At 37.3% G+C, this 24,321-nt stretch overlaps 1 protein-coding gene across 6 annotated transcripts in view; it reads left to right on the top strand.

Annotated features, from left to right (window-relative positions):
- Positions 1 to 14,479, top strand: part of CD274 (CD274 molecule) — a 34,735-nt gene extending 20,256 nt beyond the window's left edge. For 4 of the 6 annotated variants that reach the window (XM_049711331.1, XM_049711330.1, XM_049711329.1 and 1 more), the window contains exons 4-5: positions 5,604 to 5,888; positions 7,923 to 9,169. In XM_049711331.1, the coding sequence (XP_049567288.1) occupies positions 5,604 to 5,888; positions 7,923 to 8,194 (557 nt within the window). In that variant the 3' untranslated portion in view covers positions 8,195 to 9,169. Of the gene's footprint in view, positions 1 to 5,603; positions 5,889 to 7,922; positions 9,170 to 9,477; positions 9,538 to 10,630 lie in introns of those variants that run through there. The other 2 variants (XM_004279110.3, XM_049711332.1) reach the window with 1 other exon arrangement.
- Positions 14,480 to 24,321: the final 9,842 nt, after the last annotated feature.

Here is a 24,321-nt window from a genome sequence, read left to right as displayed (position 1 = left end):
TAAACTATGCTCACTAGGCATACATTCATCTTAAAAATCTGTACCATTTTTATCTTGGAGTATTGAAGAGGAACTGTGTCAAATTCCTGGGTACTGACCTATAAATATGACATCAGGTCACCTGGATTCAAAGTTTTGGATTGCTTCTAGCTCAGTAAAGGAAAACACCTTAGCTGACCACCTCTGCTTTCACTGTTAAGATTCATAAAATTGAGAGCTGAAAGGATCCGAGGCAAGAGCAGCTAATCCAAACACCCAAAGAACAGCAATCCCCTGAAAGGATCTTCTACTCACATACTTCCTACAATGATACCCCTGTCATTTGGACCTTCCTTCTATAGCCTATTGTAATTACTTTCTGATATTGAGCTGAAATCTGCCATCTCTAGTCATAGTTTTGAGATTATCTGCTTGCTTCTTTTGTTTACATGGTGACCTTTTAATATGTGACTAGAATTAAATCATCATCCCTTGGTGTTTCTATTCCTGACCTAAGTACCATCAATCTGAATGTCAGGAATATAAATAGAAAAAGTTTACACTTATCATAAAGGGGTAACTAATCATTATAAAGTCAAAATCAAAATTATATAGGAATTAGGAGAAATGCATCTGTTTTATGGTACATTGCTGGGTCTCTAATTCTGGCTCAATTAATGCTACTGTTGTCAAAATGTCACTTGTCTTGTGAGGTAGATTTAATTTAATTGTATCTTACCATATGCTTCTCCATAACAGATATTCATGAAAGCAAGCTGATGGGATCCCAAGTTGGGATTTTTAACTTTTCTTCAGTCCATCAGCAAATATCAGGCATACTATGTTTCAAGGCATTAAAGAAATTATCAAGACTTAGCTCCATGAACAGCCGGCATTGCTGGATCTAGGGTAGGGAGGAAGAGCATAAGCCTGGCAGTCGGTTAGAAGGAAGTATAGAGTATATGTCTCTGCTTCCAGAAGAAGAGTCTCTCATCAGTCTTAGAGAGTATGCAGAGAGTGGAAAAGCTGTCCCTGTAGTGAAGAAGGGTGTTCTTCCAGGTTATCTGGGCTCTGTAATGTCCCTTGTGGATTTGTGATTTCCTTTGCTGTGGTTTGACACAATGGGAAATCTCTTGGCACTGATGGTTTTTCCAAGGAGGGGTCCTTGATGGAGCAAAGCAGATGACCAACCAGATTTGAGGATGTGATTTGTCTGACCATTCCATTTTGTACTATAAATTACTAATTTGGCATCCTAGTCCCACTCCATCTAGTTGTCATTTGCACATAGTGGTCTTGGAGGTCAAGTTGAGCTGCACTGAAAGCAAGTCAGCTACCAAGCTTCAATTGCACTGAGGCAGTGTCACCAAAGAAGTGTGGCCAGCTTGCATGAGCTTTACAACTCAGGGAAGTAGAACTCCTGAGTCACCTCCATATGCAAACGATTTCACAGTAACGCTGTCGGGCTTCGCTTCCCATCACTGCAAACATGTGGTAACACAGCTTCCCCATAGGGAGTTTACTCACCATGGGATTTTAAAGGTGAAGCATTTCAAAACTGAAATTTGAAAGAGTTTAGCTTTAGATTAACTCAATTATTATCCCTTTGGTGTTATTGCACCTTTCATGTTTGTTTAAATACCAGACTCTCAGGCATCTGACTTTCAGTTGAAAATGTTATTTTTCCTTAAACACTGAATCTAATAGCAGGGAAAATGAAGTGCCCATTTCTACTTTCAAGAACTTAAATGGGATGAGGCATTGAAAGAACAGAGTATGTATAGTTACCCTGATAAAGCCAATTTGTTCATATGGACCAAGGATTAACTGCTATCATTCTTCACCAACCCCATCTCTCCTCCAAATTCACCAACCAGCCCTGTTTAAGTTTTCCCTGTAGCATTAAATCCCCATCTAATATATCATGTAACATATCATATAAATGTACCTACATATTTTGTTTATTATCTCTCTCCTTCTTCTAGAATATATAGTCCACAAAGGCAGAGATTTCATCTATTTTATTTATTACTGTATCCCTAGGACTTGGCATATAAGAGTAGTAGGATGATAAGAACCCACAAAAATATATATGTTGAATGAATGAATGAATGGCATATTTCCTCAAATAGGATAAGCCTAAAAAATTTGAAACACGAACAGGTTTGGATACATGAAAATTTATTTCCAAGACTGTTCATCAGGAACTGTCAGTACTTTCTAAAGAATACCACATGAGTGCACTTTGCTAGTAGTAAGAAGAGGAAGAGCAGCTCTAGCAGTAAAAGCAGTAGTAATTAACACTTATATAGTACTTATGTGCCAGGGCCTATCCTAAGCACTTTGCCTATATTATCTCATTTAATCCTCAAGCGACTCTATGGAGTAGGAGCTTTATCATGTCTAAGATGCATGTTTTTCACATTTTACTATCTCTGAAATCTGAGTGTGTCTTTCAGTAGGTGACATCTTAAGAGTCAGTGATATGTGGTGGTATTCTTCTCATTTCATGGCTGAGCAAACTGAGGTCCAAAGAAATTAAGTAATTTGCCAAGTTCATTAAACTATTAAGTGATGAAGCCAGGTTCTAAACTCAAGCAATCTGTCTCTGAAGTCTGTGCCCTTAACAACCAGGTTTATTTCCTGTATTTGTACCTCCAAAGTGTGTATTGAGTTGTATTTTTTTTTTTTTTGCGGTACGCGGGCCTCTCACTGTTGTGGCCTCTCCCATTGCGGAGCACAGGCTCCGGACGCATAGGCTCAGCGGCCATGGCTCACGGGCCCAGCCTCTCCATGGCGTGTGGGATCTTCCCGGACTGGGGCACGAACCCGTGTCCCCTGCATTGGCAGGCGGACTCTCAACCACTGTGCCACCAGGGAAGCCCTGAGTTGTATATTGACTTCAAAACTACTGTTAGCTTTTCGTTGTCCAGATGTAATAGTTGCATTAGAACATGTGTACGCTAGATCTAGTAAACCAGGAGTCTGCAAATGTTTTCGATTACCTACCCCATTAGTAAAGCATGTTAAACTAATATATGTATGTGTGTGTTTATAAAGAATGTACTTGTGCTAATATATGTTATATCATCAGAAATTGACATTTTTTAAAGGCAAAAGAAATTGAATATCACCAATTTCATATGGTTCAACATAATACATTGCACATTCTATAAATGTACAAAAATAGAAATTTTAAAAATATGAAATGAAAATTTAATAAACAATATTTTCAGTCTTACTAATTATGATGCTTCACTATAGTTAGCTAATATTTCAAGGCATAATATATCTTAGGTGAAATTTCGCATTAACAAAAATGGATGGTCTTGACAATCTTAAGGTTTTTTTAACCAATGCCTTGTCAGATCCAATTAGGTACTTGTTGTTTTACTTCATAAAGTCATGGTAAGAAGTATCACTCTTGCCATTTCCTTTTGGTTTTTGCTTGATTTATTGGTAATATATCCAGTCCTCAGTTTCTTTGTGGGAAACCTTTTAATTAGTTGTTCATTTTGTAAGCAGGTTAGTTTAGTTAAAATTAGATGAGAGAGACTTCCCTAGTGGTCCACTGGCTAAGACTCTGCACTCTCAACGCAGGGGGCCCAGGTTTGATCCCTGGTCAGGGAACTAGATCCCGCATGCCACAACTAAGACCCGACACAGCTAAATAAATAAATATTTAAAAAGAAATTATATGAGAGAACCTGAATATCTGTAATAATCCCAAACAAGTCACTGTCCTCCCTTAGGTGTTATAAAACTCCCCTATTCCTTTAAGACAAAGTGAGGCCCAGTGTCAATCAGTAAATCTCATTAAGCTTAGATTATTTCTTAATTGTTTTGATAAAAATACATATAAGTGGAGGTTCTAATATTTTCTTATTAAACCCAAATACATGTGCTCCACTTGAGAGACTAATAAAATGGGTATTTAATCAGTGAGTAGAATGAATCCGCTAATTTGTTGGGCCGTTAACGGTACAGTACATTTATACATATGCCCAGGCATGAAACAACATTCTTCTTTATTCTTATTCCATTAAAAATAATAATCAAAGGGTAAAAAAGCAAACATTTTACCCTTAAAGTTTACTATTCACTCTGATTTTAGGCTTGGAATTTTAATTGTCCAAAAATCAAGCTATGTGCTATATGAATTAGAACCTGTTATGGTAATATTATTTCATGAGGTATAATCAGTGGATTCCTTTTTAAAAGAATGCTTAAATATAATAGATAAAGGTTGAGGATTCAAGTACTCATGAGAACCATTATTTATATGTTTTGAAATTGTAATTATGTTGATTTCCAATGTTTTCATTGAACATAATATCATTATTTCAGTTTTGTTTGATCCTGGCTGTATTGTATTAAATCTCTGTGAATATATCATATCACAAAGCCATTGTTGTGTCTTTAGTAAAGGAATGGAGAATTAAGGCTCTAGGTGGACCATTAGTGGTTACACTAAAATATTAGGAGTAAAATAAAAATTGTGCCAACAGAATAATAACATGTTAACATACTTATCATGAATAAACATGAAAAAGTTATTAGGCATTGTAAATGCACTAAATAATCTACTAGAATATTTAGTACATCTACTAGAATATTTAGTACATTTAATCCTAAAAGGGTCCCAAACTTACGATCTAAAATTTAATCAAAGTTTCTTCCTTGAGTATAATTAAATGATTTATTAAAATAACCAGCATAAAAAGTTTAAAAAATAAGTATCATAATATGGTATTCTAGATGAGATCCTAGAACAGAAAAAGGACATTAGGGAAAACTAGTGAAATGGAACAAAGTATAAAGTTTAGTTAATAGTACTGTACTAATGTTGGTTCCTTAGTTAGGATGAAAGTACCATGGTAATGTAAGATGGTAACAATAGAGGAAACAGGAGAGGTATGTGGGCACTCTGTACTATCTTTGCAACTTTTCTGTAAATCTAAAACTATTGTAAAATTTTTTAAAATGCATTTAAACTTTAAAAATTATCATGCAGGGAACACGTATCCACTTTTACAATGACGTTATACTATTTTCATACCTAATTTCTTATCATTTACCTAAAATTGGAAAAGTGAATGGCCCATCAAAATGAGATTTTCTGTTTATTAAATAAAGTCTAAGAAAACAGTACTGACCAGCTGGAGATGTTCATGTTTATAAAGACAGCTTTACATCAACAAAGAGATAATAAATTTAAGAATTTGGCCCTTTGTAAAAACTGTAAAACTTTACTGCGAAACATATAAAGACTTGAGTAAATGGACAAACATATTTTATATTTAGATAGAAAGACTACTGGTTTAAAGATGACAATTCTCTTTTAATTAATCTATACATTTATCAATACTTTGAGCTCAATAAAAATAGCAATATGTTTTTTATAGCAAGGTAGTTGTTCCTTTAAGCCCAAACTTGGCCCAAATATGAGTGGAAGAGTTGAGGCAGAACTACCAGGCATTCCCCACTGCTGAAACATCTGAAAATTAAGCTTATTTCTCTGAGAACAGCCTGGACTGGTATTCTTTCTAAGGTAGACAAGACCAAGCCACATGTCTAGTTCTGTGCTAAGTGAAAGCCATGCCTTCTTTTTGCTCATGACCTAGCTTCATACCGCAAAATCAACCAAACAATTTCTGTGGATCCAGTCACCTCTGAACATGAACTAATGTGTCAGGCTGAGGGTTACCCTGAGGCTGAAGTCATCTGGACAAGCAGTGACCACCGAGTCCTGAGTGGCAAAACCACCATTACCAGTTCCAAGAGGGAGGAGAAGCTTTTCAATGTGACCAGCACACTAAGAATCAACACAACAGCTAACGAGATTTTCTACTGCATTTTTCGGAGATTAGGTCATGAGGAAAACAGTACAGCTGAATTGGTCATCCCAGGTAATATTATGAATGTCTCAATTAAAATGTGCCTAGTACTGTCCCTTGGTACCTAGCCTGATGCCTGCTCATTGTAAGCTTTCATTGTTTGTTGAATGAATGAATAACACTGTATTTACAAAATGCATCCTACTTCCTCACCTCCATTCGTCCAAGTCATATTGCAACTTAATAAACATTCAGCAAATATTTATTGAATATGTGGTACGTGCCAGGCATTGGGGACTCAGTTAACACTCTCCAGGAAGTAGATAATAAAACAGGCAATCTCATTTTATGTAGGACATGCTCTTGTGGCTGGGGGATCTAGGGCAGCACCTGAGAGGAAGACTCAACTCAGACCAAGTTTCAGGAATCCAAATCTGAGCACATCAGAGCTGTTTCCTTCTTTCCAGGGTTTCTGTGGCAGGAAGCAAATGGAATGTACTTTCCTATCTTATTCCAAACGGGAGAGATCCTTCCTCCCCATCTGCCTCCTCCAAGGTAGTCTGCTTAGTGCGTAAGATATAAGGCTGTGTGTCCCTGGGCAAGCAACTTGACTTCTGTGTGTTTCACTTTTCTTATATAGTTATAACCTATTGGGCAATACCATCATAGGAATACATGAGCTACGGTGTATGAAAATAATTTGAGACTCTTGTTTGCGCAGAATCAACTATTTTATTTTTATCTCACTCTCCTATAGAAGTGGGTAAGGCAGGATACAGTCTAGTGAGAGGCTCAGACCTTTAGAGAAGGCGAGCTTGAGAGCATGATGTTAATATTGGTTTGGCCAAAAAGTTCGTTTGGTTAGTGAATCCGTTGTTCAATGAAGTTCTTCGTGAAAATGAAAAATGTGTCTTTTATTTTTACTTAAAAGCGAGTGAACTTTTTGGCCAACCCAATATAAACCCAGAGGTTTATATTGTCTGCTTCTCAGAGGCACTTCTCACCACTCTCTCCCCCACTAGATGTTGAAAGTAAAGCTTAGGTACTTCAGAGAAAACAAATAAAAAATTGAATAGAAAAGGTAAACAATAGGAAAAAATAATCCAGGGTGGTCCTATGAACAAAAAGAACAAAAGAAGTTTAGAAAATTAAAGAGATGCTCTTACTGGGGTGTGAATCACTTTGGTAGGAGCTGCATTAGTATAATAGGTTCCTGTCATTTAAAAGCTATTTTATGATAACTTACTTGTGGGAAGACCTAGGGTTAACTCACCTAACTGCTCAGAATCTGTTTCCTCATCTGTAACCTGGGGATTTAAAAAATAAAAAATGGCACACCTAATTCATAAAGTTATTAACAGGCTCTGTAAACTGCAAGCTACTAGAGAAAAACTGACTACAGCTTTAAAGCTTGAACTAGGTAGTCATGGATCATGGCTAATGGTGGGAGGTGGGAGTTAGCAGTCTCTGAGCATCATGTGCCATAAGACCCCTTTTCTTCCTGCATGGGACTGGAGACAGGTTGGTGAGAGGTGCCAATGATTAGATGTCCCAAGATGTTCAAACTGTGGAGAAAGAAAAGATAGCAAACAATGGTCCCAATCATGGCCACAGATATGGGGAAGCAGGAGCTCTTTGACAATGCCAGTTGGCCTTCATGTTCCATCTTTGCCATGTGCAGTAGGCTGCTACCTTTTATATTAAGGAATGCAGGAAGTGAAATAATCAAGGCTACCATATAATATTGAGTTGCCACTCCCTGTGAAAAGCACTTTAGAAACATTAGCCTCACAAAAATTTCATTAGCATTTCCATTTTTTAGGCTGGTTAAAGGACTTACTGGAGATCTCAAAACTAGTGAGTGGCAGCAGAACTTAACCCCAGGTTCATCTTTCCAAAACTTGGGCTGCTTCCACTTTTCCATGCTGCTCCCATTTTCATATCTGAGGTATCTCACCATTCCAGCCACTCACTGGAAAGGAACTTATGGTATTTAAGAAAATTAACCTCATACTATCCTAAATTAAGCTTCAAAGATGATTATTCTCTTGCCCTTCCAAAGAAGATTTTATCTTTAGTTTCTTTTTATTTTGTTTTGTTTTTCAGAACCATATCCAGATCCAGCAAAAAAGAGGACTCACTTGGTGATTCTGGGAGCTCTCCTGTTGTTCCTTAGTGTAACCCTGACAATCATCTTCTATCTAAAAAGAGATGGTATTTCCTTTATTGTAATAGTCTCCATTGGGGTTGAGGAGAAGTGTATGAGAGTGCTACTGTTGTCACAATGGCACTTAGTGGGCAGAGCCAGGGATGCTAAATCTCCTGTAATCTGCAGAACAGTCCCATGTAACAGGGAGCTTTTCTACCCAAAATGCTAGAGGTGCCCCCAGCAGGAAACAGTGATTTATCAAATGGTTTCCTATTAGCTTTCCCTTCCAGGGCCAACTTTCAGTTATGCAAAGTAGGTTTTTAGTTACTGTTCTGCAGTATCACTTTCATTGAAGGGCGGCAGTGAACACTTGTAGTAACCTTTCCAAGGGGGTGAGAATTGGATCATGGCTGCAAGCAAACCTGACTTGCCTCTGCAAGGTAGCACAAAGACACTCCACTGTTTGATAGCAATTATAGTGAAGCTGTACAGGATTGCTGGGTGAAGATCGTGAGAGAAAGGTTGTGTATGGAGGTTGAAGAAGACCAAGTGTTAAACAATTTCTTTCTGTCATGCAAATAACCACAGACTTACAGAAGAGAAAAAGCTAAATGCCTGTTGGTTTCAGTTCAATTTGTCAAGCATTAGTTGCACTGTTATATTGAGCTGGTTTCTGGGACCTTTAAATAATAAAAATAGTTCTTTATGGAGAGCAGTGATACTTTTACCATAGAGTAGTTTGCAAGATTTCTGGCTGAGGGTGTTATATAGATTTTAAAATAATTTTAATGTGTGTATTTCTCTATTTACCCAAGGGGGCAATTAAAATTCAGGGAAACGTGGCTATTCAAATAATTTCCTTTCATTTTAAGATGATTCAGAGCGAACATTTCCCCAGTACTTTGAGAAGTACACCAAAGGATCTGATGATGATCTGTGTATAGAGTTATCTGATGACAAATAGGGAAGTGGAAAATGGAAGGGAATTCCAATAGTCGTTGAGAAATTCCCTACAACCCCTTAAGAGGTGGGTGGATCTGGGAAAGTGGTGTAATTGAGGGAGTGGAGGTCAGCTTCTTCTAATGAACAAGTACTTAACAGAACTGAGATAGCCAGAGTATAAGGATCAAGTTTCAGTGATAGGAAGACCTGAGATGGCTTTGATTTGTCCAAGGAAGTGGCTATGGCCAACTTGCATTTCCATGTGAAAAATAATTAGTTGGCATTAGAAACGACTAGATAACCAGCGTATAATAAAGTATCTCAGAATATGGTACATCTCTGGGGGAAGAATGGAAAATATAAGTATATACTCCTGAATAAAATCTAGAAAATTTTGAATTAATTAAACTGTTGAATTAACCTCAGGGGTTGGGACTCCTGGAATATGGAAGTCTACCAGATTTCCTAAGGGATTAAAAATGTTTCATAGGAACCTGGGATTTAAACTTGAGTCACTGTGTGGGATGTAGAGTTGTGTTATATGGAAATAAAAATAATTTTTTTTTCAAGTGGAAGTGATGGATATGGAAAAATGTGGCACCCGAGATATGAACTCAAAGCAGCAAAATGGTAAGAATATTAGCAGGGATCGGAAGTTGAAGGAAAAGTAAACAAAAAGTTAAAGAACAAGGAGAAGGCTATCAGCCATAATCTCCCCTCATTTTACAGAATGCTGACTGTTGGAACTGCCAGCTCCTCTTTGCCTCACAACTCTGATATAAGAACTATTCCCACAGTCTGAGATTTAGGGATGGCAAAGGAGAGTAGAGGGATGGCTCTTTGCGGAGGTGGGGGAAGGAGGCAGCTTCTCTCTGTTAGGTTTCTATTGCTCTGCATCCTAACATCTCCCTGCAACAGGGGACCGAAGTGATTTATGTGGATGGGTGATAGATAGATGGATGGATGGATGGATAGATAGATAAATAGATAGATAGATAGATAGATAAAACGTGTATCAGGCACTGTGTGTACTGCTTCATGTGCAGTACTTCAATCTCCTCCCTCCACAAAATCAAAGAGAATTTATTTATTTATTATCCTAGGATAATACTAGGATTATTCCCATTTTATAGTAGAGAAAACAGAGCGTCAAGAAGATAATATAAATTACCCAAGAACACAAATCTGGCAAAAATAAGGCGTTGGGGCCCACTAGCCTGACTATAGAACCTTACTCTTAACCTGTTCACTTAAATCCATTCCACAACAAATGTCTACATTTGTAGAAGTCCACAAAGACCTCACCCAGATGATTGAACTAAGAGGAAAGTTATATTAAGGTTTCTAATTCTTATTAATGTAATTAGAAACCACACTTCACAATGAGCCCAAGTTTAAAGTAGTCTAATTACCTTGGACAAGCTCAGGCATGTTTCGTTATGTAGTCCATAGCACTCATTTGTGTTGTAAAGCTAATTAATGAGTGTTGTTTGGAGCATCCTAGGGTGACAAACCATCCCAGTTTGCCCGGGACTAAGGGTTTTCTCAGAACATGGGTCTTTCAGTTTCACAACCAGGACAGTTCCTGGCAAACCAGGATGGTTGGTTACACTTTATCATGTAAGGGGAATTGGACATAAATATAATATGCTTCTTTCTCTTATTGCAAGTTTATTATATCATCTAGCAAATATAACTTATGTTTCTCATTTTCACTCTCCAGATACACAATTTGAGGAGACGTAATCCGACGTTGAAACTTCTGATCTTAAAGCAGGGATTCTCAGCCTGTGGTTTGAGTTCGTCAGGGCTAGGCATGACCAGAGGCATGCAATGGGCCAGTGGGCTGCAGATGATGTAGAACTTAAAAGGCCCAAGCTCTGAAAATGGAAGCTGGGAAAGAAGAAGAGAACAAAGGAAGAAGGAGTAAAAAAGGTAGCCTTAGCCTGGAAGGAAACCTTGGTACTTCAAAATGACTGGGAGACTCATCAATGCATATGAAAAGGAGAAAGGACACTTCTGAATGATAAATCTCCATGCAAATTATCCATCACTCATCCTAGGAAAACAGGTTGAGATTCCCTGATTTAATGGTCAGTTCCTGCAGAAGTGCCCTTTGCCTTCACTCAGTGTTGATTTGTCTTCTGGGTAATTGAGAGTCCCAGTGTTGCAACAGTACTTAAGTATGAGTTATTTTTATTTATTTTAAGTCTGTGGGGTCTTGTCATGTGAGTGTGGTTATGAGTGATTTCTTTTGAAGATATGCTGTATTAGAAGTTAAAATTATGTCACCAGACCAAACTTACTGCTTGATGACTTGTGTGTGTCCAGCAAAATATAGTATTTGTAAGTTGCTTGATATCCTCTATAACTATCAGTACATAGGAACCATAGAGAACAAACCATTGGTTTGTATAGGATATTACCTTATTTAACCCATTGATACTTTGACTGACTTGGATAATCTTATTCTCAGACCTCAAAGTAAGATACATTACCAAAATATGTTACGTTTAAGTATCAGCTTTACAACTATGTGTACACATAATCTCATTTCATTCCTGTAGCAGCTGTGTTGTAGCAAGCACTATTCTACCCATTTCACAGCTGAGGGAGCAAAGATAAAATAACGTGCCCAAGACAATAAACAGCAGACCTCAGATATCCGAGACTGTCACCCACTGTCCTTTTATTTCTTTCTTTTAATTAAGGTGTAGTTGATTTACAATGTTGTGCCGATCTTTGCTGTACAGCAAAGTAACTCAGTTATACACATATACACATTCTTTTTAATATTTTTTTAATTAAAAAATTTTTTTACCCACTGTCCTTTTAGAATACAATTTACAGCTCTGTTTTACTTTAAGAAATTCATTCATTCAGTGAACATTTAGGAAGCGCCCTACCATGTTAATCACTGTGCCAGGCAGAGTATACAGATGTGAGCAAGATAAAGCACTTCCCCTCGAGGAGCTCATAGTATCATGGGGACAGCAGTAAGAAAATGTATTGCTACAACATGGTGCATTATCATAGTATACGGTGTTCGAGGAGAATGCTTGTATGAGGAGGAAAGTCTAGAAATGCTGCCGAAGGAGGGGACGCTCTGGGTAGCCAGCCAGTGTGTTCCTGGACAGTTGAAAATACTTAAACATTTTAATAATCAAAGCAATTTTAGTTTATGAGATGTCAGATTTTTTAAAACTGTGGAAAACAGCTCTTGAATTCCTTTTCTATGACTATATTTACCCCTGATTTGTTTGCCTTTGCCATGCAATTTGATGTTTATTTATATAGTGCCTAGTATTGTCTAGCAGTTTTCTTTTTTATTTAAATGCAATTGAATTTTGAATTCATACTTTTTTATGATTCAAAATTCAAAAAGTCCAGTAGGAGACATTAAAAAGTCTCTATTCCATCCTCCTACTCATCTAGTTTCCCTTTCCAGAAGCAACAACACTTGTCTTTTGTTTATTTGTCTTCTAAAGATATTCTATGAACATATGTGGAAATGTTTGTAAAATGTGTATATATTTTTAGTTTTTGCTCTTTTTCACATAAGTAGTAATGCATTATGCGTCTTCTGTGCCCTTTGCTATTTTTATTTAATATACTATTTCTTATGTAGTAGACAGAACAAATTTGAAGTTCCCAGTGGCTGGGTACTATGTCTTGTTTGTTCTAGGTCATCTTTTCCATAGTCTCTTAGTATCTTTCATATGATGTAGTACATACTAAAGAGTTACTACATCTACATTTAGACAACCAGCATTTGTCGAGTACTTGCTCTATGACTGTGTTTGGATTTGGTTTATTTTGTGTTTCTCAAAGAGAGAATGTGTTTCTCAAAATGGATTTTCCAGGGTACATGGGGTCAACCTGGCTCTAAAGGATGACTTTATTGCTAAGTCTGTATGACAGAATCATGTCTGGAACTTGTTTTTTTTCTGTTTTCTCTTGAGTATAAACTTGAATTCGGGGCTTCCCTGGTGGCGCAGTGGTTGAGAGTCCGCCTGCCGATGCAGGGGACGCGGGTTCGTGCCCCGGTCCGGGAAGATCCCACATGCTGCGGAGCGGCTGGGCCCGTGAGCCATGACCGCTGAGCCTGTGCGTCTAGAGCCTATGCTCCACAACGGGAGAGGCCACAACAGTGAGAGGCCTGCGTACTGCAAAAAAAAAAAAAAAAGAAACTTGAATTCAATGTTGCACTTGCAAAATTACATGTTCTTTTTGGAAATTCCAGTCAAGTACCTTGACCCTAGACCTTCATCTGTGCCAGAAAAGGCCTGTGATGCCTGTGAGCTGTGCCTGAACCCTTGAGTCCCACCAGTTCTCACCACTACACAGACCTCCTAATACATTGCTTTCCAAAAGTTCAGATGCCCTCTCAGGAGGTCCCAGAGTATTTCTTCCCTCTTGGCCATTTACCTGGATCACTGACAAGGAAGACCGTCTTTGCTTTGCCACATGTCAAGGCTGAAGAAACAGAATCTCCAATAGAACTTTTCCTGTTATCTTTTTGTACATGTTCATTTGCACAATATCCCTTGTTTGAGTGACAGTATCCTTTGTTTGAGTGACAGTATCCTTTGTTTGTGTGAAGTACCAGTGAGGATTCTGGTTCAGCAAGACGTAAAGTCTATTTACTCCATTCCTAAATCTTAATGCCTTCTTGTGGTATGGGATTTGTAAGGCACTTTATCCCTTTGTCTTGTGTTTCATTGTAAATGATACAGGCAGAGATGATATCTAGTTCTGCAGTGGATTGTCACTGTTTACACCTGCATTAATTTAATAAAATATTCTTATTTATTTTGTTCTTCAGTGCACCCACATATCTATTTTCTTGTTTTCTACATGTTTTATAAGACCATTCCCAGTTCAACATCCCGATGGAGACAGTTACTTGTAACATCTTCAGCTACCTTCCTAGTTCTTTTTTTCATAGCTTCTATGTTTACACAGCATACTCTTGCATCCTGTGTGATGAAAAAATATCAAAAGAATTTTTTAAAGAATGCATTGAAAATTTTCATCCTTTGTCACTTGATAGCTTCCTTTAGGACAATACCAAGAAAAGAGTCAAAATTGTGTTGTCCAAATTGAAGATCTGAGGGAAGGGAGATGGGAGAGGAGTGGTCTTCAAGAGAACTATAGGGAAATGAAGGGGCTTTCCTTTACGAGAGTACTCTTCTCAGATCAGTAGATATGGATATGCAAGCCCATGCATACGAAGCTGGATGTATTTCAATCATGCGGTTCTGAAAAGGAAGTGAGAAACCTAGATTGAAGTCAAGTTGAGGATTAAGGCCTGGTTCAGGGTGGGACAGTAAGAAGATTTAATGTCAACTAATTTAATTACTTAGTCATCAGGCTTACTTTAAAGAGACTTTTGATCATTTCTCTAAACCAGACACTCTCAAAAGATAATGATGACTATTTCTAAGAATATGTCAGATTCTAGATGGTTCTAAAGAAAGAGTATCAGTATCTTTGTAGAAATGATGATGATATAATGTTTATGCCACTGCTGGGCAATGAAAGCAATAAAAATGCATGGTTGGCATCAGTATATTTCACCTTTCTGATCAATCTTCCTGGCTGGCTTTGGTGGTCATGGTTCTGGATGGACTTTTGTGACACTGGAAGGGTCCATACTGTAGGAAAGTTAGCTTGAAAATGTACCATAAGCTGTCATTAAGCTTTTACTCCAATCCCTTTTACAAGCATGTGACTATCTGCCATAAGTGGACCAAATATATTTTTATCTAAATATTTTAGAAAATTATAGATTATTACTATTTTAAAACTTAGAATTCAAAATTAGCTTTTTCACTGTAGATATCCCTGACCAAATTTGTGAAGGTAGATACATGCCGTTTTCGTACTTTTTTCCTACTCCAGGCCCACAAAGTTTCAAGGGAATTAATACTACAAATCAAATTACCCCTATATAATTTAAATATTTCCAGAATTATTTATATTTTAAAAGAGGTTAAAGTTTGACTAAACTGAAGCAATTGTTAGTGGTGGGGTTTTATCATTAATAATTATAATAATTACCATTTATTGAGCATGTACTCTATGTCAGGCACTGGGATTACACATATTATCTCATTTAATGTCATGGGCTGGTGATAAAGTGTACCAAAAAAGTGCATCATGTTTACCTGGAGAGCTACCAAATCCAGAAAGTTAACGAAAACCGGAGCATTAAAAAGGCGAAAATAAGTAATTGCATAATTACAGTGATATTATGGGAAGCTTTTATTTATTTATTTATTTGTTTGCACCAGGTCTTAGTTGCGGCAGGCAGGCTCTTTAGTTGCAGCTTGTGGGCTCCTTAGTTGTGGCACATGGATCTCCTTAGTTGCGGCTCCAGAGCTCCTTAGTTGTGGCATGAATGTGGGATCTAGTTCCCTGACCAGGGATTGAACCCGGGCCCCCTGCACTGGGAGCGTGAAGTCTTATCCACTGTGCCACCAGGGAAGTCCCAGGAAGGTTTTTTTTTTTTTAAATAGAGTTTTTATTATAATTCTTGCTGATTATTTACTTAAATATTTTCCCTCAACAGAAAAATATAAAATGGCCATTTAAATGTTATATATATAAGACTATGACATTAATTTTGAATGGAGAGTAAGTTGTGGAACATTGGCTAAGATATACACTTCTCAGTTTCTTATTGTTGTGAAGCTATCGTATTTTGACTCCATTTTCTACCAATTTATGATCTGCCTGCAGATATTATAGTATAAAGATGCAACTTGGGGGGCAGGAGTTCTGAATATGCATTTCCATTCAAGGAAATATTATCAGTAAACAGATCCCCAACCTCCCCCTTCCAGTCAATGTGACCTCTCTAGGAGATCTCTTTTTGTAGAAAATGAAAGTGGCTAATACAATCTCACCAAGGAGAGAGTCAAGCTGGGGAGATGGGCAGCAGCCTCGAGTGTGGAGTGAAATCTCATCCATGACCCCAGGATTTAATTCCTCATCAGAGCTTTTCAGTCCATGTGGCAAACCAGGGGATGATCCAGAGGGGGATGGGAGGTCAAAAATGTTAAGAAGAGCTACCCACTTCAAGGATAGGCCTGAGGAAATAGGCAGCAGCATCCTGGTTGAAGGGGAGGTAAAGGGAGGTGAAGATCCACCCTGTCTCCAAACTTGCAATAATCTCTAGGCTGGAGACCAGCCAAAGGATCACACACTCTCACATTCACACTTTGAGACCCCTGGGGATGTCTGCAATGGTGGCAGAACTGAGTTAGGACAGTGTTCCAGAGCCTACATGGGGCAGGAAAATTCTCAAGAAATAAGTGGTTTACCAGATTAAGATTTTATGGCAGGATTGTGTCATACCTCAACATATTAATCTGATTTTTCTCTGTGTATGTCCCTCCACCTCTTCTCTCCCTCTTTGTTGCCTGAGGGTCGATTTTCCTCCCCAAGCCCATGCCAAAGCTGAAACCTAGAAAGTACCACTTTATTCCCTGAAATTCCACTCCCATTTCCCACAGTTCCATTACAAACATCTCAGTGGGTCAGGTAACTCATTGGACATCTTCTACATGCCAGGCATTTACAGGGCATTGTAGGGGAGTCAAAGATATTTAGTGTGGCTCATGCTATCATGGAGCTTACAGTCTAACTGAGGAAATGATATATAAATTTAGGAAGAATTAAGTAATAAATCAAGTGTTAGAAAAGATGAGACATTTTAAAAATGTCTCAAGACAGTGAGAAGAGAGGACAGCAAATGCTGTGAAATAGAGGAGGGAGGAAATAGTAAGGGTTAGAAAGCCTTCACCAAGGAAGCCAGATTCAACTTGGACCCTGGAGAGTGGAGAAGATGCCTACCTCTGATGTTTTGTGTCTTTGTCCATTTGGGCTGCTATAACAAAATACCACAGATTGGTAGCTTATAAACAGAATTTATTTCTCATCTTTCTGGAGACTGGGAAGTCCAAGATCAAGGTGCCAGCGTGGTTGTGTTCCAGCCAAGACCCTCTTCCTGGTTCACAGCTGGAACTTTCTCGCTGTGTCTTCACATAGTGGAAGGGGCAAGGGATCTCTGTGGGGTCTCTTTCATAAAAACACTAATCCCATTCATGAGAGCTCCACCCTCATAACCTAAGCACCTCCCAATGGCTCCATCATCCTAATAACCTCATCTTTGGGGGTTAGAATTTCAACATGTGAATTGGGAGGTGGGGCACAAACATTCAGATAATAGCAGTGTGGAAAGCAGTTTCTTTTCTTTTCATACAGGTTAAATTTAACAATCGAAGAAAATCTGTGATCCCTTACATTTACTTGATACAACCCTGAAAAGGATAATTTGGCAATATCTATCAAGTTATAAATGACCCAGAAATTCTACTTGCAGAAATTTACCCTACAGCTGTATTCTCATATGTGCAAAATGGCATATGCATAAGGATATTTATTGCAACTTTATTTATAATAGCAAAACACTGGAAACAACCCAAATGTCCGTCAATAGGGAACTGGTTAAATAAATGTGGTGGCACATCCAAACAACAGAATACTGTATTAGACAGCCACATCAAAAAATAAGGAAGAAAAAAAAAAAATAAGGAAGTTCTTTTCTGTACTGACATGAAACAGATCTCCAAGATAGAGTACAATACGCTACACTTTGTAATTATATTAATTAGGTATACAACAACACATATACTATGAGCATTTACTTTCACAATAAGTAGTATGTATACTGTGTACACTTATTTTGTATATTATGTACACTATGCATCCTTTCAGATACAAATTTTGCACTTTTGAAAGGAAAAAATTAGATACATATTTCCTTGTATATGCAAAAAATATATATCTGAAAAGATGCATCTGAAACTGTTAAAACTGGTTGCCTTTGGGGTGGCATATTGGGTTTATAGTGGGAGAATTTTATTGGTTTTGACTTTTGAATCATATTATTACCTATTCCAAATAAACAAATTATAATTTTAAAAAATCTGAGCTCAATTATTTGCCTTCCAGGAACTTCCATGTACTTTTAAGGAAATGATAACTCTCATTAATGTATAAGGCCAAATACAAACATCAGAGGTGAGGGAGTTTGAACAACTGAATTCAGCCACTGCTGGATTTCAATCTGGACTTGAGCCCAGCTGTATTGAATTATTTTCTTTCATTTAATTTTTCCCTGTTTTTCACTGGTCTCACTCCCAGAACAGCCTCTAGTATGTGAAAGCATGATCAATTTATTTATGAGCTCTGATTAAGCAGCTATGGGTTTGGATCCTCATGATAATAAAGGAAACTGTTATGAAAGAACGAATTGGCCAGGAGCTTCCCTGGTGGCACAGTGGTTGAGACTCCATGCTCCCAGTGCAGGAGGCCCGGGTTTGATCCCTGGTCTGGGAACTAGATCCCACATGCATGCTGCAACTAAGAGTTCGCATGCCACAACTGAGGAGCCTGCATGCCACGGCTAAGAAGGCTACAAGCCGCAACTAAGGAGCCAGCGAGCCACAACTAAGGAGCCCACATGCCTCAACTAAGGAGCCCACAAGTCACAACTAAGGATCCCACCCAGTGCAACCAAATAAATATTAACAAAAAAAAGAATGAATAGGCCAAATCAACCCATTGTTTATAGTGCCATAGACATGAAATATGCTTCCACAGATATGAACTAACTAAAATATTTGAACCTTGGGAAAGCTTGCAAGAATGATCCCAACTTATAATTTATCCAGTCAGAGAACTGAGTTTAGCACACGTGAAGTTTCTGCATAACCACAAAGAAAAGTTTGGTCAGCATTTTGGGGGCTATTGGTGACTATCAAAATCCCCAAACCATAGGCTTTCCCTTTCATTATCTTGGCTTCACCATGAGGAAGTTTGGCTGTCTGCCCTAAGATCAAACATCCAGCCTTTGACAAGACACAGAAAGCTGTTTTCGCCTCAGTGCTCTGCAGTGGTGAAAAATGAAAAAGAGAGATCATAGAGGAGTTACTCAATAGACAACAAAACTTACATAACTGAAACTGATTAGAAGAACTGTTTTTGCTGTGAGAATTAAAGAAAATGCTGCGTCAGGACTGAGTAATGAAAAAACTAATATTAGTAACAGCAAATGACTGAGAGCAGCCTTCATCTGTCAACCATCTCTCTTCCTTTCTGGATACAGATGACTTAGCAAGAATAAAATGGTCTCTTTCTAGGACACTGAAGGTGTTTGGAGACTTAAAAACTTGATTTAAATGATTCAGGTATCTAGGAGAAAAAATGCAAAACCCCACAAAAGACAAAAACAACAAACACCTGTTTATACTTACCACCAGCTCTTCTCAAGTTGCTTCATTTCAAGTGACTATGAAAGAAAGGAGAAAAAACAATTAGCTGTTTTGAGAAATGTATGTACATTTGGGAAGAGTGAGAGTGCTTTTAAACACCTGGAATCCTTCAGACCCAAGTTCCAGTCTTCTTAACACTATGACCATGGCTATGTTATTTAACCTCACCGAGCCTGTTTCCTTGCGACTAAAATGGAGTGAAGATTAAATGAGGCAGCGTATCTAGAATGCTTAGCACAATGCCTGGTGCTCTAAAAGCCTGCAATCAATTTGTGTATTGATATTACTGATGCCAAGAAATGGTTTATTAAACTATTTTCCAAGAGCTATGAATCCAGCCAGACTCTTATTGTTATGGATGACTTAAAAATTTTTTTTTAAATTAAAAGTATTTACTATTAAAATTTTATTTATTTTTAAAAATAAAAAATTGAAAGCTAAAGTGTTTAATTTTTCTATCTTAAAAGTTAAAATAACTGAATTAAAATTGTGCCAAGTTAAAGTCTAAATTGATAGACTTTATAATTTTTTATCTTTCATAATGTCAAAATTAACTAGAATTCCTTTTTCTTTTCAATTTGCACATTTAAAATTCTGGCATTCCTTTTTGATTCATCTGGGCCCCTCGTGTTGGTAAATTTTGAGCTATTATAAAGCAGAAGTTACTTACATAAGATAACTTAAAACTTATTTAGGGGAAATTTAGGAAATGTTTATTTGGATAAACCATGTTTTGTTTGTTTTTAAAGAAAGATGCTTTGTTCTTTGCTAGTTTCAGAACAAACAGCTTTGTAGTGGAAAGCAATTCCTCTTTTTACACCTCAAGTTAAATATTTGTCTATTCTTCAGTCAAACTGAAAACATAACAAAATAATGACCCAGCTTGGTTTCTAACTACACAGAAATGAACACACGGTAAATGATAATGTATCCTCTTTATTGAACATTGGTTGAGTGCCTACTGTATCCACTAGGCATTATGGAGAATACAGAGATGATCCAGATATCCAAGCTGCCTTAAAAACATGAAGAGTGAAACATACTGTCATTAGTTATGGGCATAGGCCCTCCTCTTCCAAAAACAAAACAAACTGAAAGACACAAATAACATTGTTATAAATAATAACACAAACCATTGAATCACCAGAAAATAATTAAAGCACTTTGAACTCAACCTTTACACTCTCTACCATTCGAGTTATATTTTATCAAACCTTTGCAAGTTAATTCATATATTTTGGTGCCCCAATGACTCTAATCCAAATACAGTATTTTTGTAGTTCCATGAGTTCTAGTGTGTAATCACAGTGCTAGAAAACACATGGAAGAGAGTTAATAAATAGTATTAAGGGTTTTTTTTTTTTTTTAGTATTTACTGCATGCTGGGCAATGTTGTGAGGGCTTCATGTGTATTTATTTAGTCTTCCTAAAAACCCTATGAGGAAAATACTACTATTATCTTCTCCTGGTAACAGATGAAGAAATTGAGGAAGAGAAAGTTTAAGTAACTTAGCCAGAGTCATGCTGCTAGAAAGTTAAGGCCCCAGGATGCGAAGAGTTTGGCTTCAGAGCTCATGCTCCGAAACTCTACACTAGGCTACACCTGAATAATTGACTGAGTCATGTTAACTGAGGTTTCAAAGTTTAATACTGTTGGAGGAGTATAGTACAGTGATACCTGCCTGGGTTGAACAACTCCGAAGCAGTCAGAGGTTTGTTAGCCTGTGTATTTTTGTTTTTCTAGGCCATGGGGGCTAATCTGACTAGCACAACTATAGATATTCTAGTATGGGTCTTCCAATGAATCTTTAAATTCATTTCTGTTCAGTATATACCTAATGGTACAATTGCTGAATCACTGGTATATACATAAGAGTGGAATTTCTGGGGCATAGTGTAGAAATTGCTGGAAAATGTACCAATTTGCATTCCTAACATCAGTGTATGTGAATTTCAGTTGTTCCACATTCTCAGCAACATTTGGTACTTTCTGCTTCTTTTATTTTAAGCATGCTGGTAGATCCGTAGAGGTATTACATTATGGTTTTAATTTGCCTTTCCCTGATGACTAATGGAATTGAGCTCCTTTTTGTATGTCTATTGGTCATTTGGCAATAAACTCCTATGAAATGTCTTTTCAAGGGTTTTGTCCACTTTTCTATTAGGTTGTCTATCTTACTGATTTTGTAGGAATTCTTAACACATTCTAGATATAAGTCCTTTGTCAGATATATGAATTGAATATACCTCCTTCCACTCTGGTCTGTCTATACCCTCTCTTAGTGGGTCCTTTGGATGAACAAGAGTTATTAATTTTACATAGTGCAGTTTATCAATTGTTTTCCTTTATGGCTAGTACTTCTTTTTTAGATTATAAAAATCCAATTACCAATACTTAATTCAGACCAATTCAGTCAGACTTTCTGGAGGTGAGATAAAAGTATCAATAATATTTTAATGCTTCTAAGATGATTCCAATATGCAGCCAATTTTGAGAATTGTGGATACAGAGCCACCTGCTAAGTTGTTAGCTATGATGTCCTTATGGGATAGAATTATGATATAGTTTGTCTATTCTTTATATGTGTTTTCAATTTTAATATATGAGAAATTTTTTTAACATCTTTATTGGGGTATAATTGCTTTACAATGGTGTGTTAGTTTCTGCTTTATAACAAAGTGAATCAGTTATACATATACATATGTTCCCATATGTCTTCCCTCTTGCGTCTCCCTCCCTCCCACCCTCCCTATATATGAGAAATTTTAATGATGATAATCGTACTGGGGGCATTGGTATGTGTAATGAGGAGTCTGACTCCATTTTTTTGATGTCTGACTGTTGACAGCTTTGAGCCTCACCTCTCCCTCTTCCTCTGGTGCCCCACATGTGATCAAGCTGATAAGGAGACCTGGGTTTCCCTCCTTTGGCACAGGTGAGAGATTCAAACCATGCAAGCCTCTTCTTGCACATGAACCACCACTCCAGCCCTACCCCATAAAGATGATAAAAACCCAGGCTAATCGCCTTTCTTTGCCTTTTAAAGCCATTTCAGACCTGCTTGAGAGTCTGCCTTGTTCTCGCCAGGGGCCTCAATTATGTAAGTAATAAACTTTTTCATATCCTTTTAATGGGTGTGGCATCAGTCTCAATGTGAACCAAATTTTGAGTAGGGGTCCATTTGACTTTTCAGGGAACTATAACAGCATGGAAAACAGCCACTTTTGAAAATTGTCATTGCAACTCCTCATAAGATCACATGCCTTCATGTACCACCAAATACTCTCTTTACTGCATGGTACTAGGGCTTTTTTTGTCCTCAGCTGCTAAAGACTCCTGCTTTGTCCTCTGGGAGCAGACTACTAGTTTTTAATCTCTATTGTCCTACCAGACATAATTCCCAGGGGATTTTGCTACAGAATCTGCCTATTCTGGCATGGCTACTGTCTTCGCTCTGTTCTTCTGATGTAACATATCAACACTATCCTTTGATTGAAATTCCTCTTGAGTTTTGATTCCATGACAAGAAATGGACTGATATTTCAACATCTCAGTTTTAAAGCCTCAGAATTGATTATATTTTTTGTATCCTTCTCTAGAAGAGTCACTTCTACTATAGTTTTGACTTTCTTTTTGTTTTAAGCAGTCTTTAGCTATGTCTCTTTTCTCATCTCGCCATGCTCCTGGCAACATTATTGAATTAGAGAATCTTTTTATATTTATTAGCCATTTGTTAGCATTCTTTATAATCTTTGGTATCTAATACGTATTTTAATAGTTATAATGATAAACTAAATTCTACATTCTTTCCTCTATTTTTCTACTTTTGTGTCCCATTTAAGCAAACTTTGCCTACGCTCAGGTCATGAAGACTCCCTTCATGTTTTCTTCCAAAATTTCTTTGTTTTGTCTTTCATATTTAGATCTGCAATTCTTTTGGAATTAATTTTTTTGCATATCATGTGAGGTAGGGGTCAAAGTACATTATTTTCATATGAATATCCAATTGTCCCTACACCATTTATTGAAAAGACCATACTTTCTCTCCCTGTACTGCAGTCTCACCTTTATCATAAACCAAGTGACTGTATCTATATCTATGTCTCTCTAGTTATCTCTCTCTCTCTCTCTCTCTTTCTGCCTCTGGATTCTGTTCTATTATGTTGATCAGCTCCTTTGTTTCTACATCTAGAAAATTTTGTTAAAGCTGTATTAATTTTGTTAAAGCTGTATTAATTTTGTTAAAGCTGTATTAATGTTAAAGCTGTATTAATGAGTTTGAATTTTGCCTCTTGGGGCTAGGACAATACTTGAGCTTGTGATTTTTTCATCTGCAGCCCTAGCCATGCATTTGCACCCACTGAGACTTCCATCCTATGTGTATCCATGCTGTGCAAAAGACACCCCCATCTCTTTCTCCCCCGTTTACCCTTCCCACTTTCACCCTAAGTCTGTATTCAGTCTCTATCTTTCTCTCTGAATGTGTTTGTTTCTCCAGAAGTATAAAGGTATACTCTTATCATTTATTTTACTTATTGGATGTCTTCTCTTCTTTGTGCATTATTTCAAAAGTAGACTAATAAGGGATTTAAATATATTTTTTAAATAAAAAAGAAATTAAATTACACTTATCTATGGGCTTCAATGAAAATGTTTTCTACTATAAATTCAGTGGTTTTTGATTTTAGAAAAATATTTTCCACTCACCCTAAAACAACATGGTTATTTGAATTCTACAAAGAAATGATTTTATTCCAACCTAATAACCACTACAAAATATGTTCTTTCTACTATAATTTTAAAATCTATAATAAAAATGAATATTGTGTATTACTGTGGCTTCTGAGAACGTTTGCCCACAGCTGCAATATTGTAGGATCAAATAAACTTTATCTCATATTCACAGGTTTGGAGTAGAGTCACATAGCAACATGCAAAGCAGATCTCCTGTTGAGATGTCTGTGGGACTCACTGGCTAACTTGCAGGGCGATGACTTGACTAAAACAGAGACTGTGGGCCATGTCCAGTGGTTTCCCATTTCTGTTAATGGTTTATCAAGTTCCCACTCA

This window comes from Orcinus orca, chromosome 6 (genome assembly GCF_937001465.1).
Source record: "Orcinus orca chromosome 6, mOrcOrc1.1, whole genome shotgun sequence".
In the NCBI taxonomy this organism is placed as follows: domain Eukaryota; kingdom Metazoa; phylum Chordata; class Mammalia; order Artiodactyla; family Delphinidae; genus Orcinus; species Orcinus orca.
This window is presented reverse-complemented; position numbering and strand designations above follow the sequence as displayed.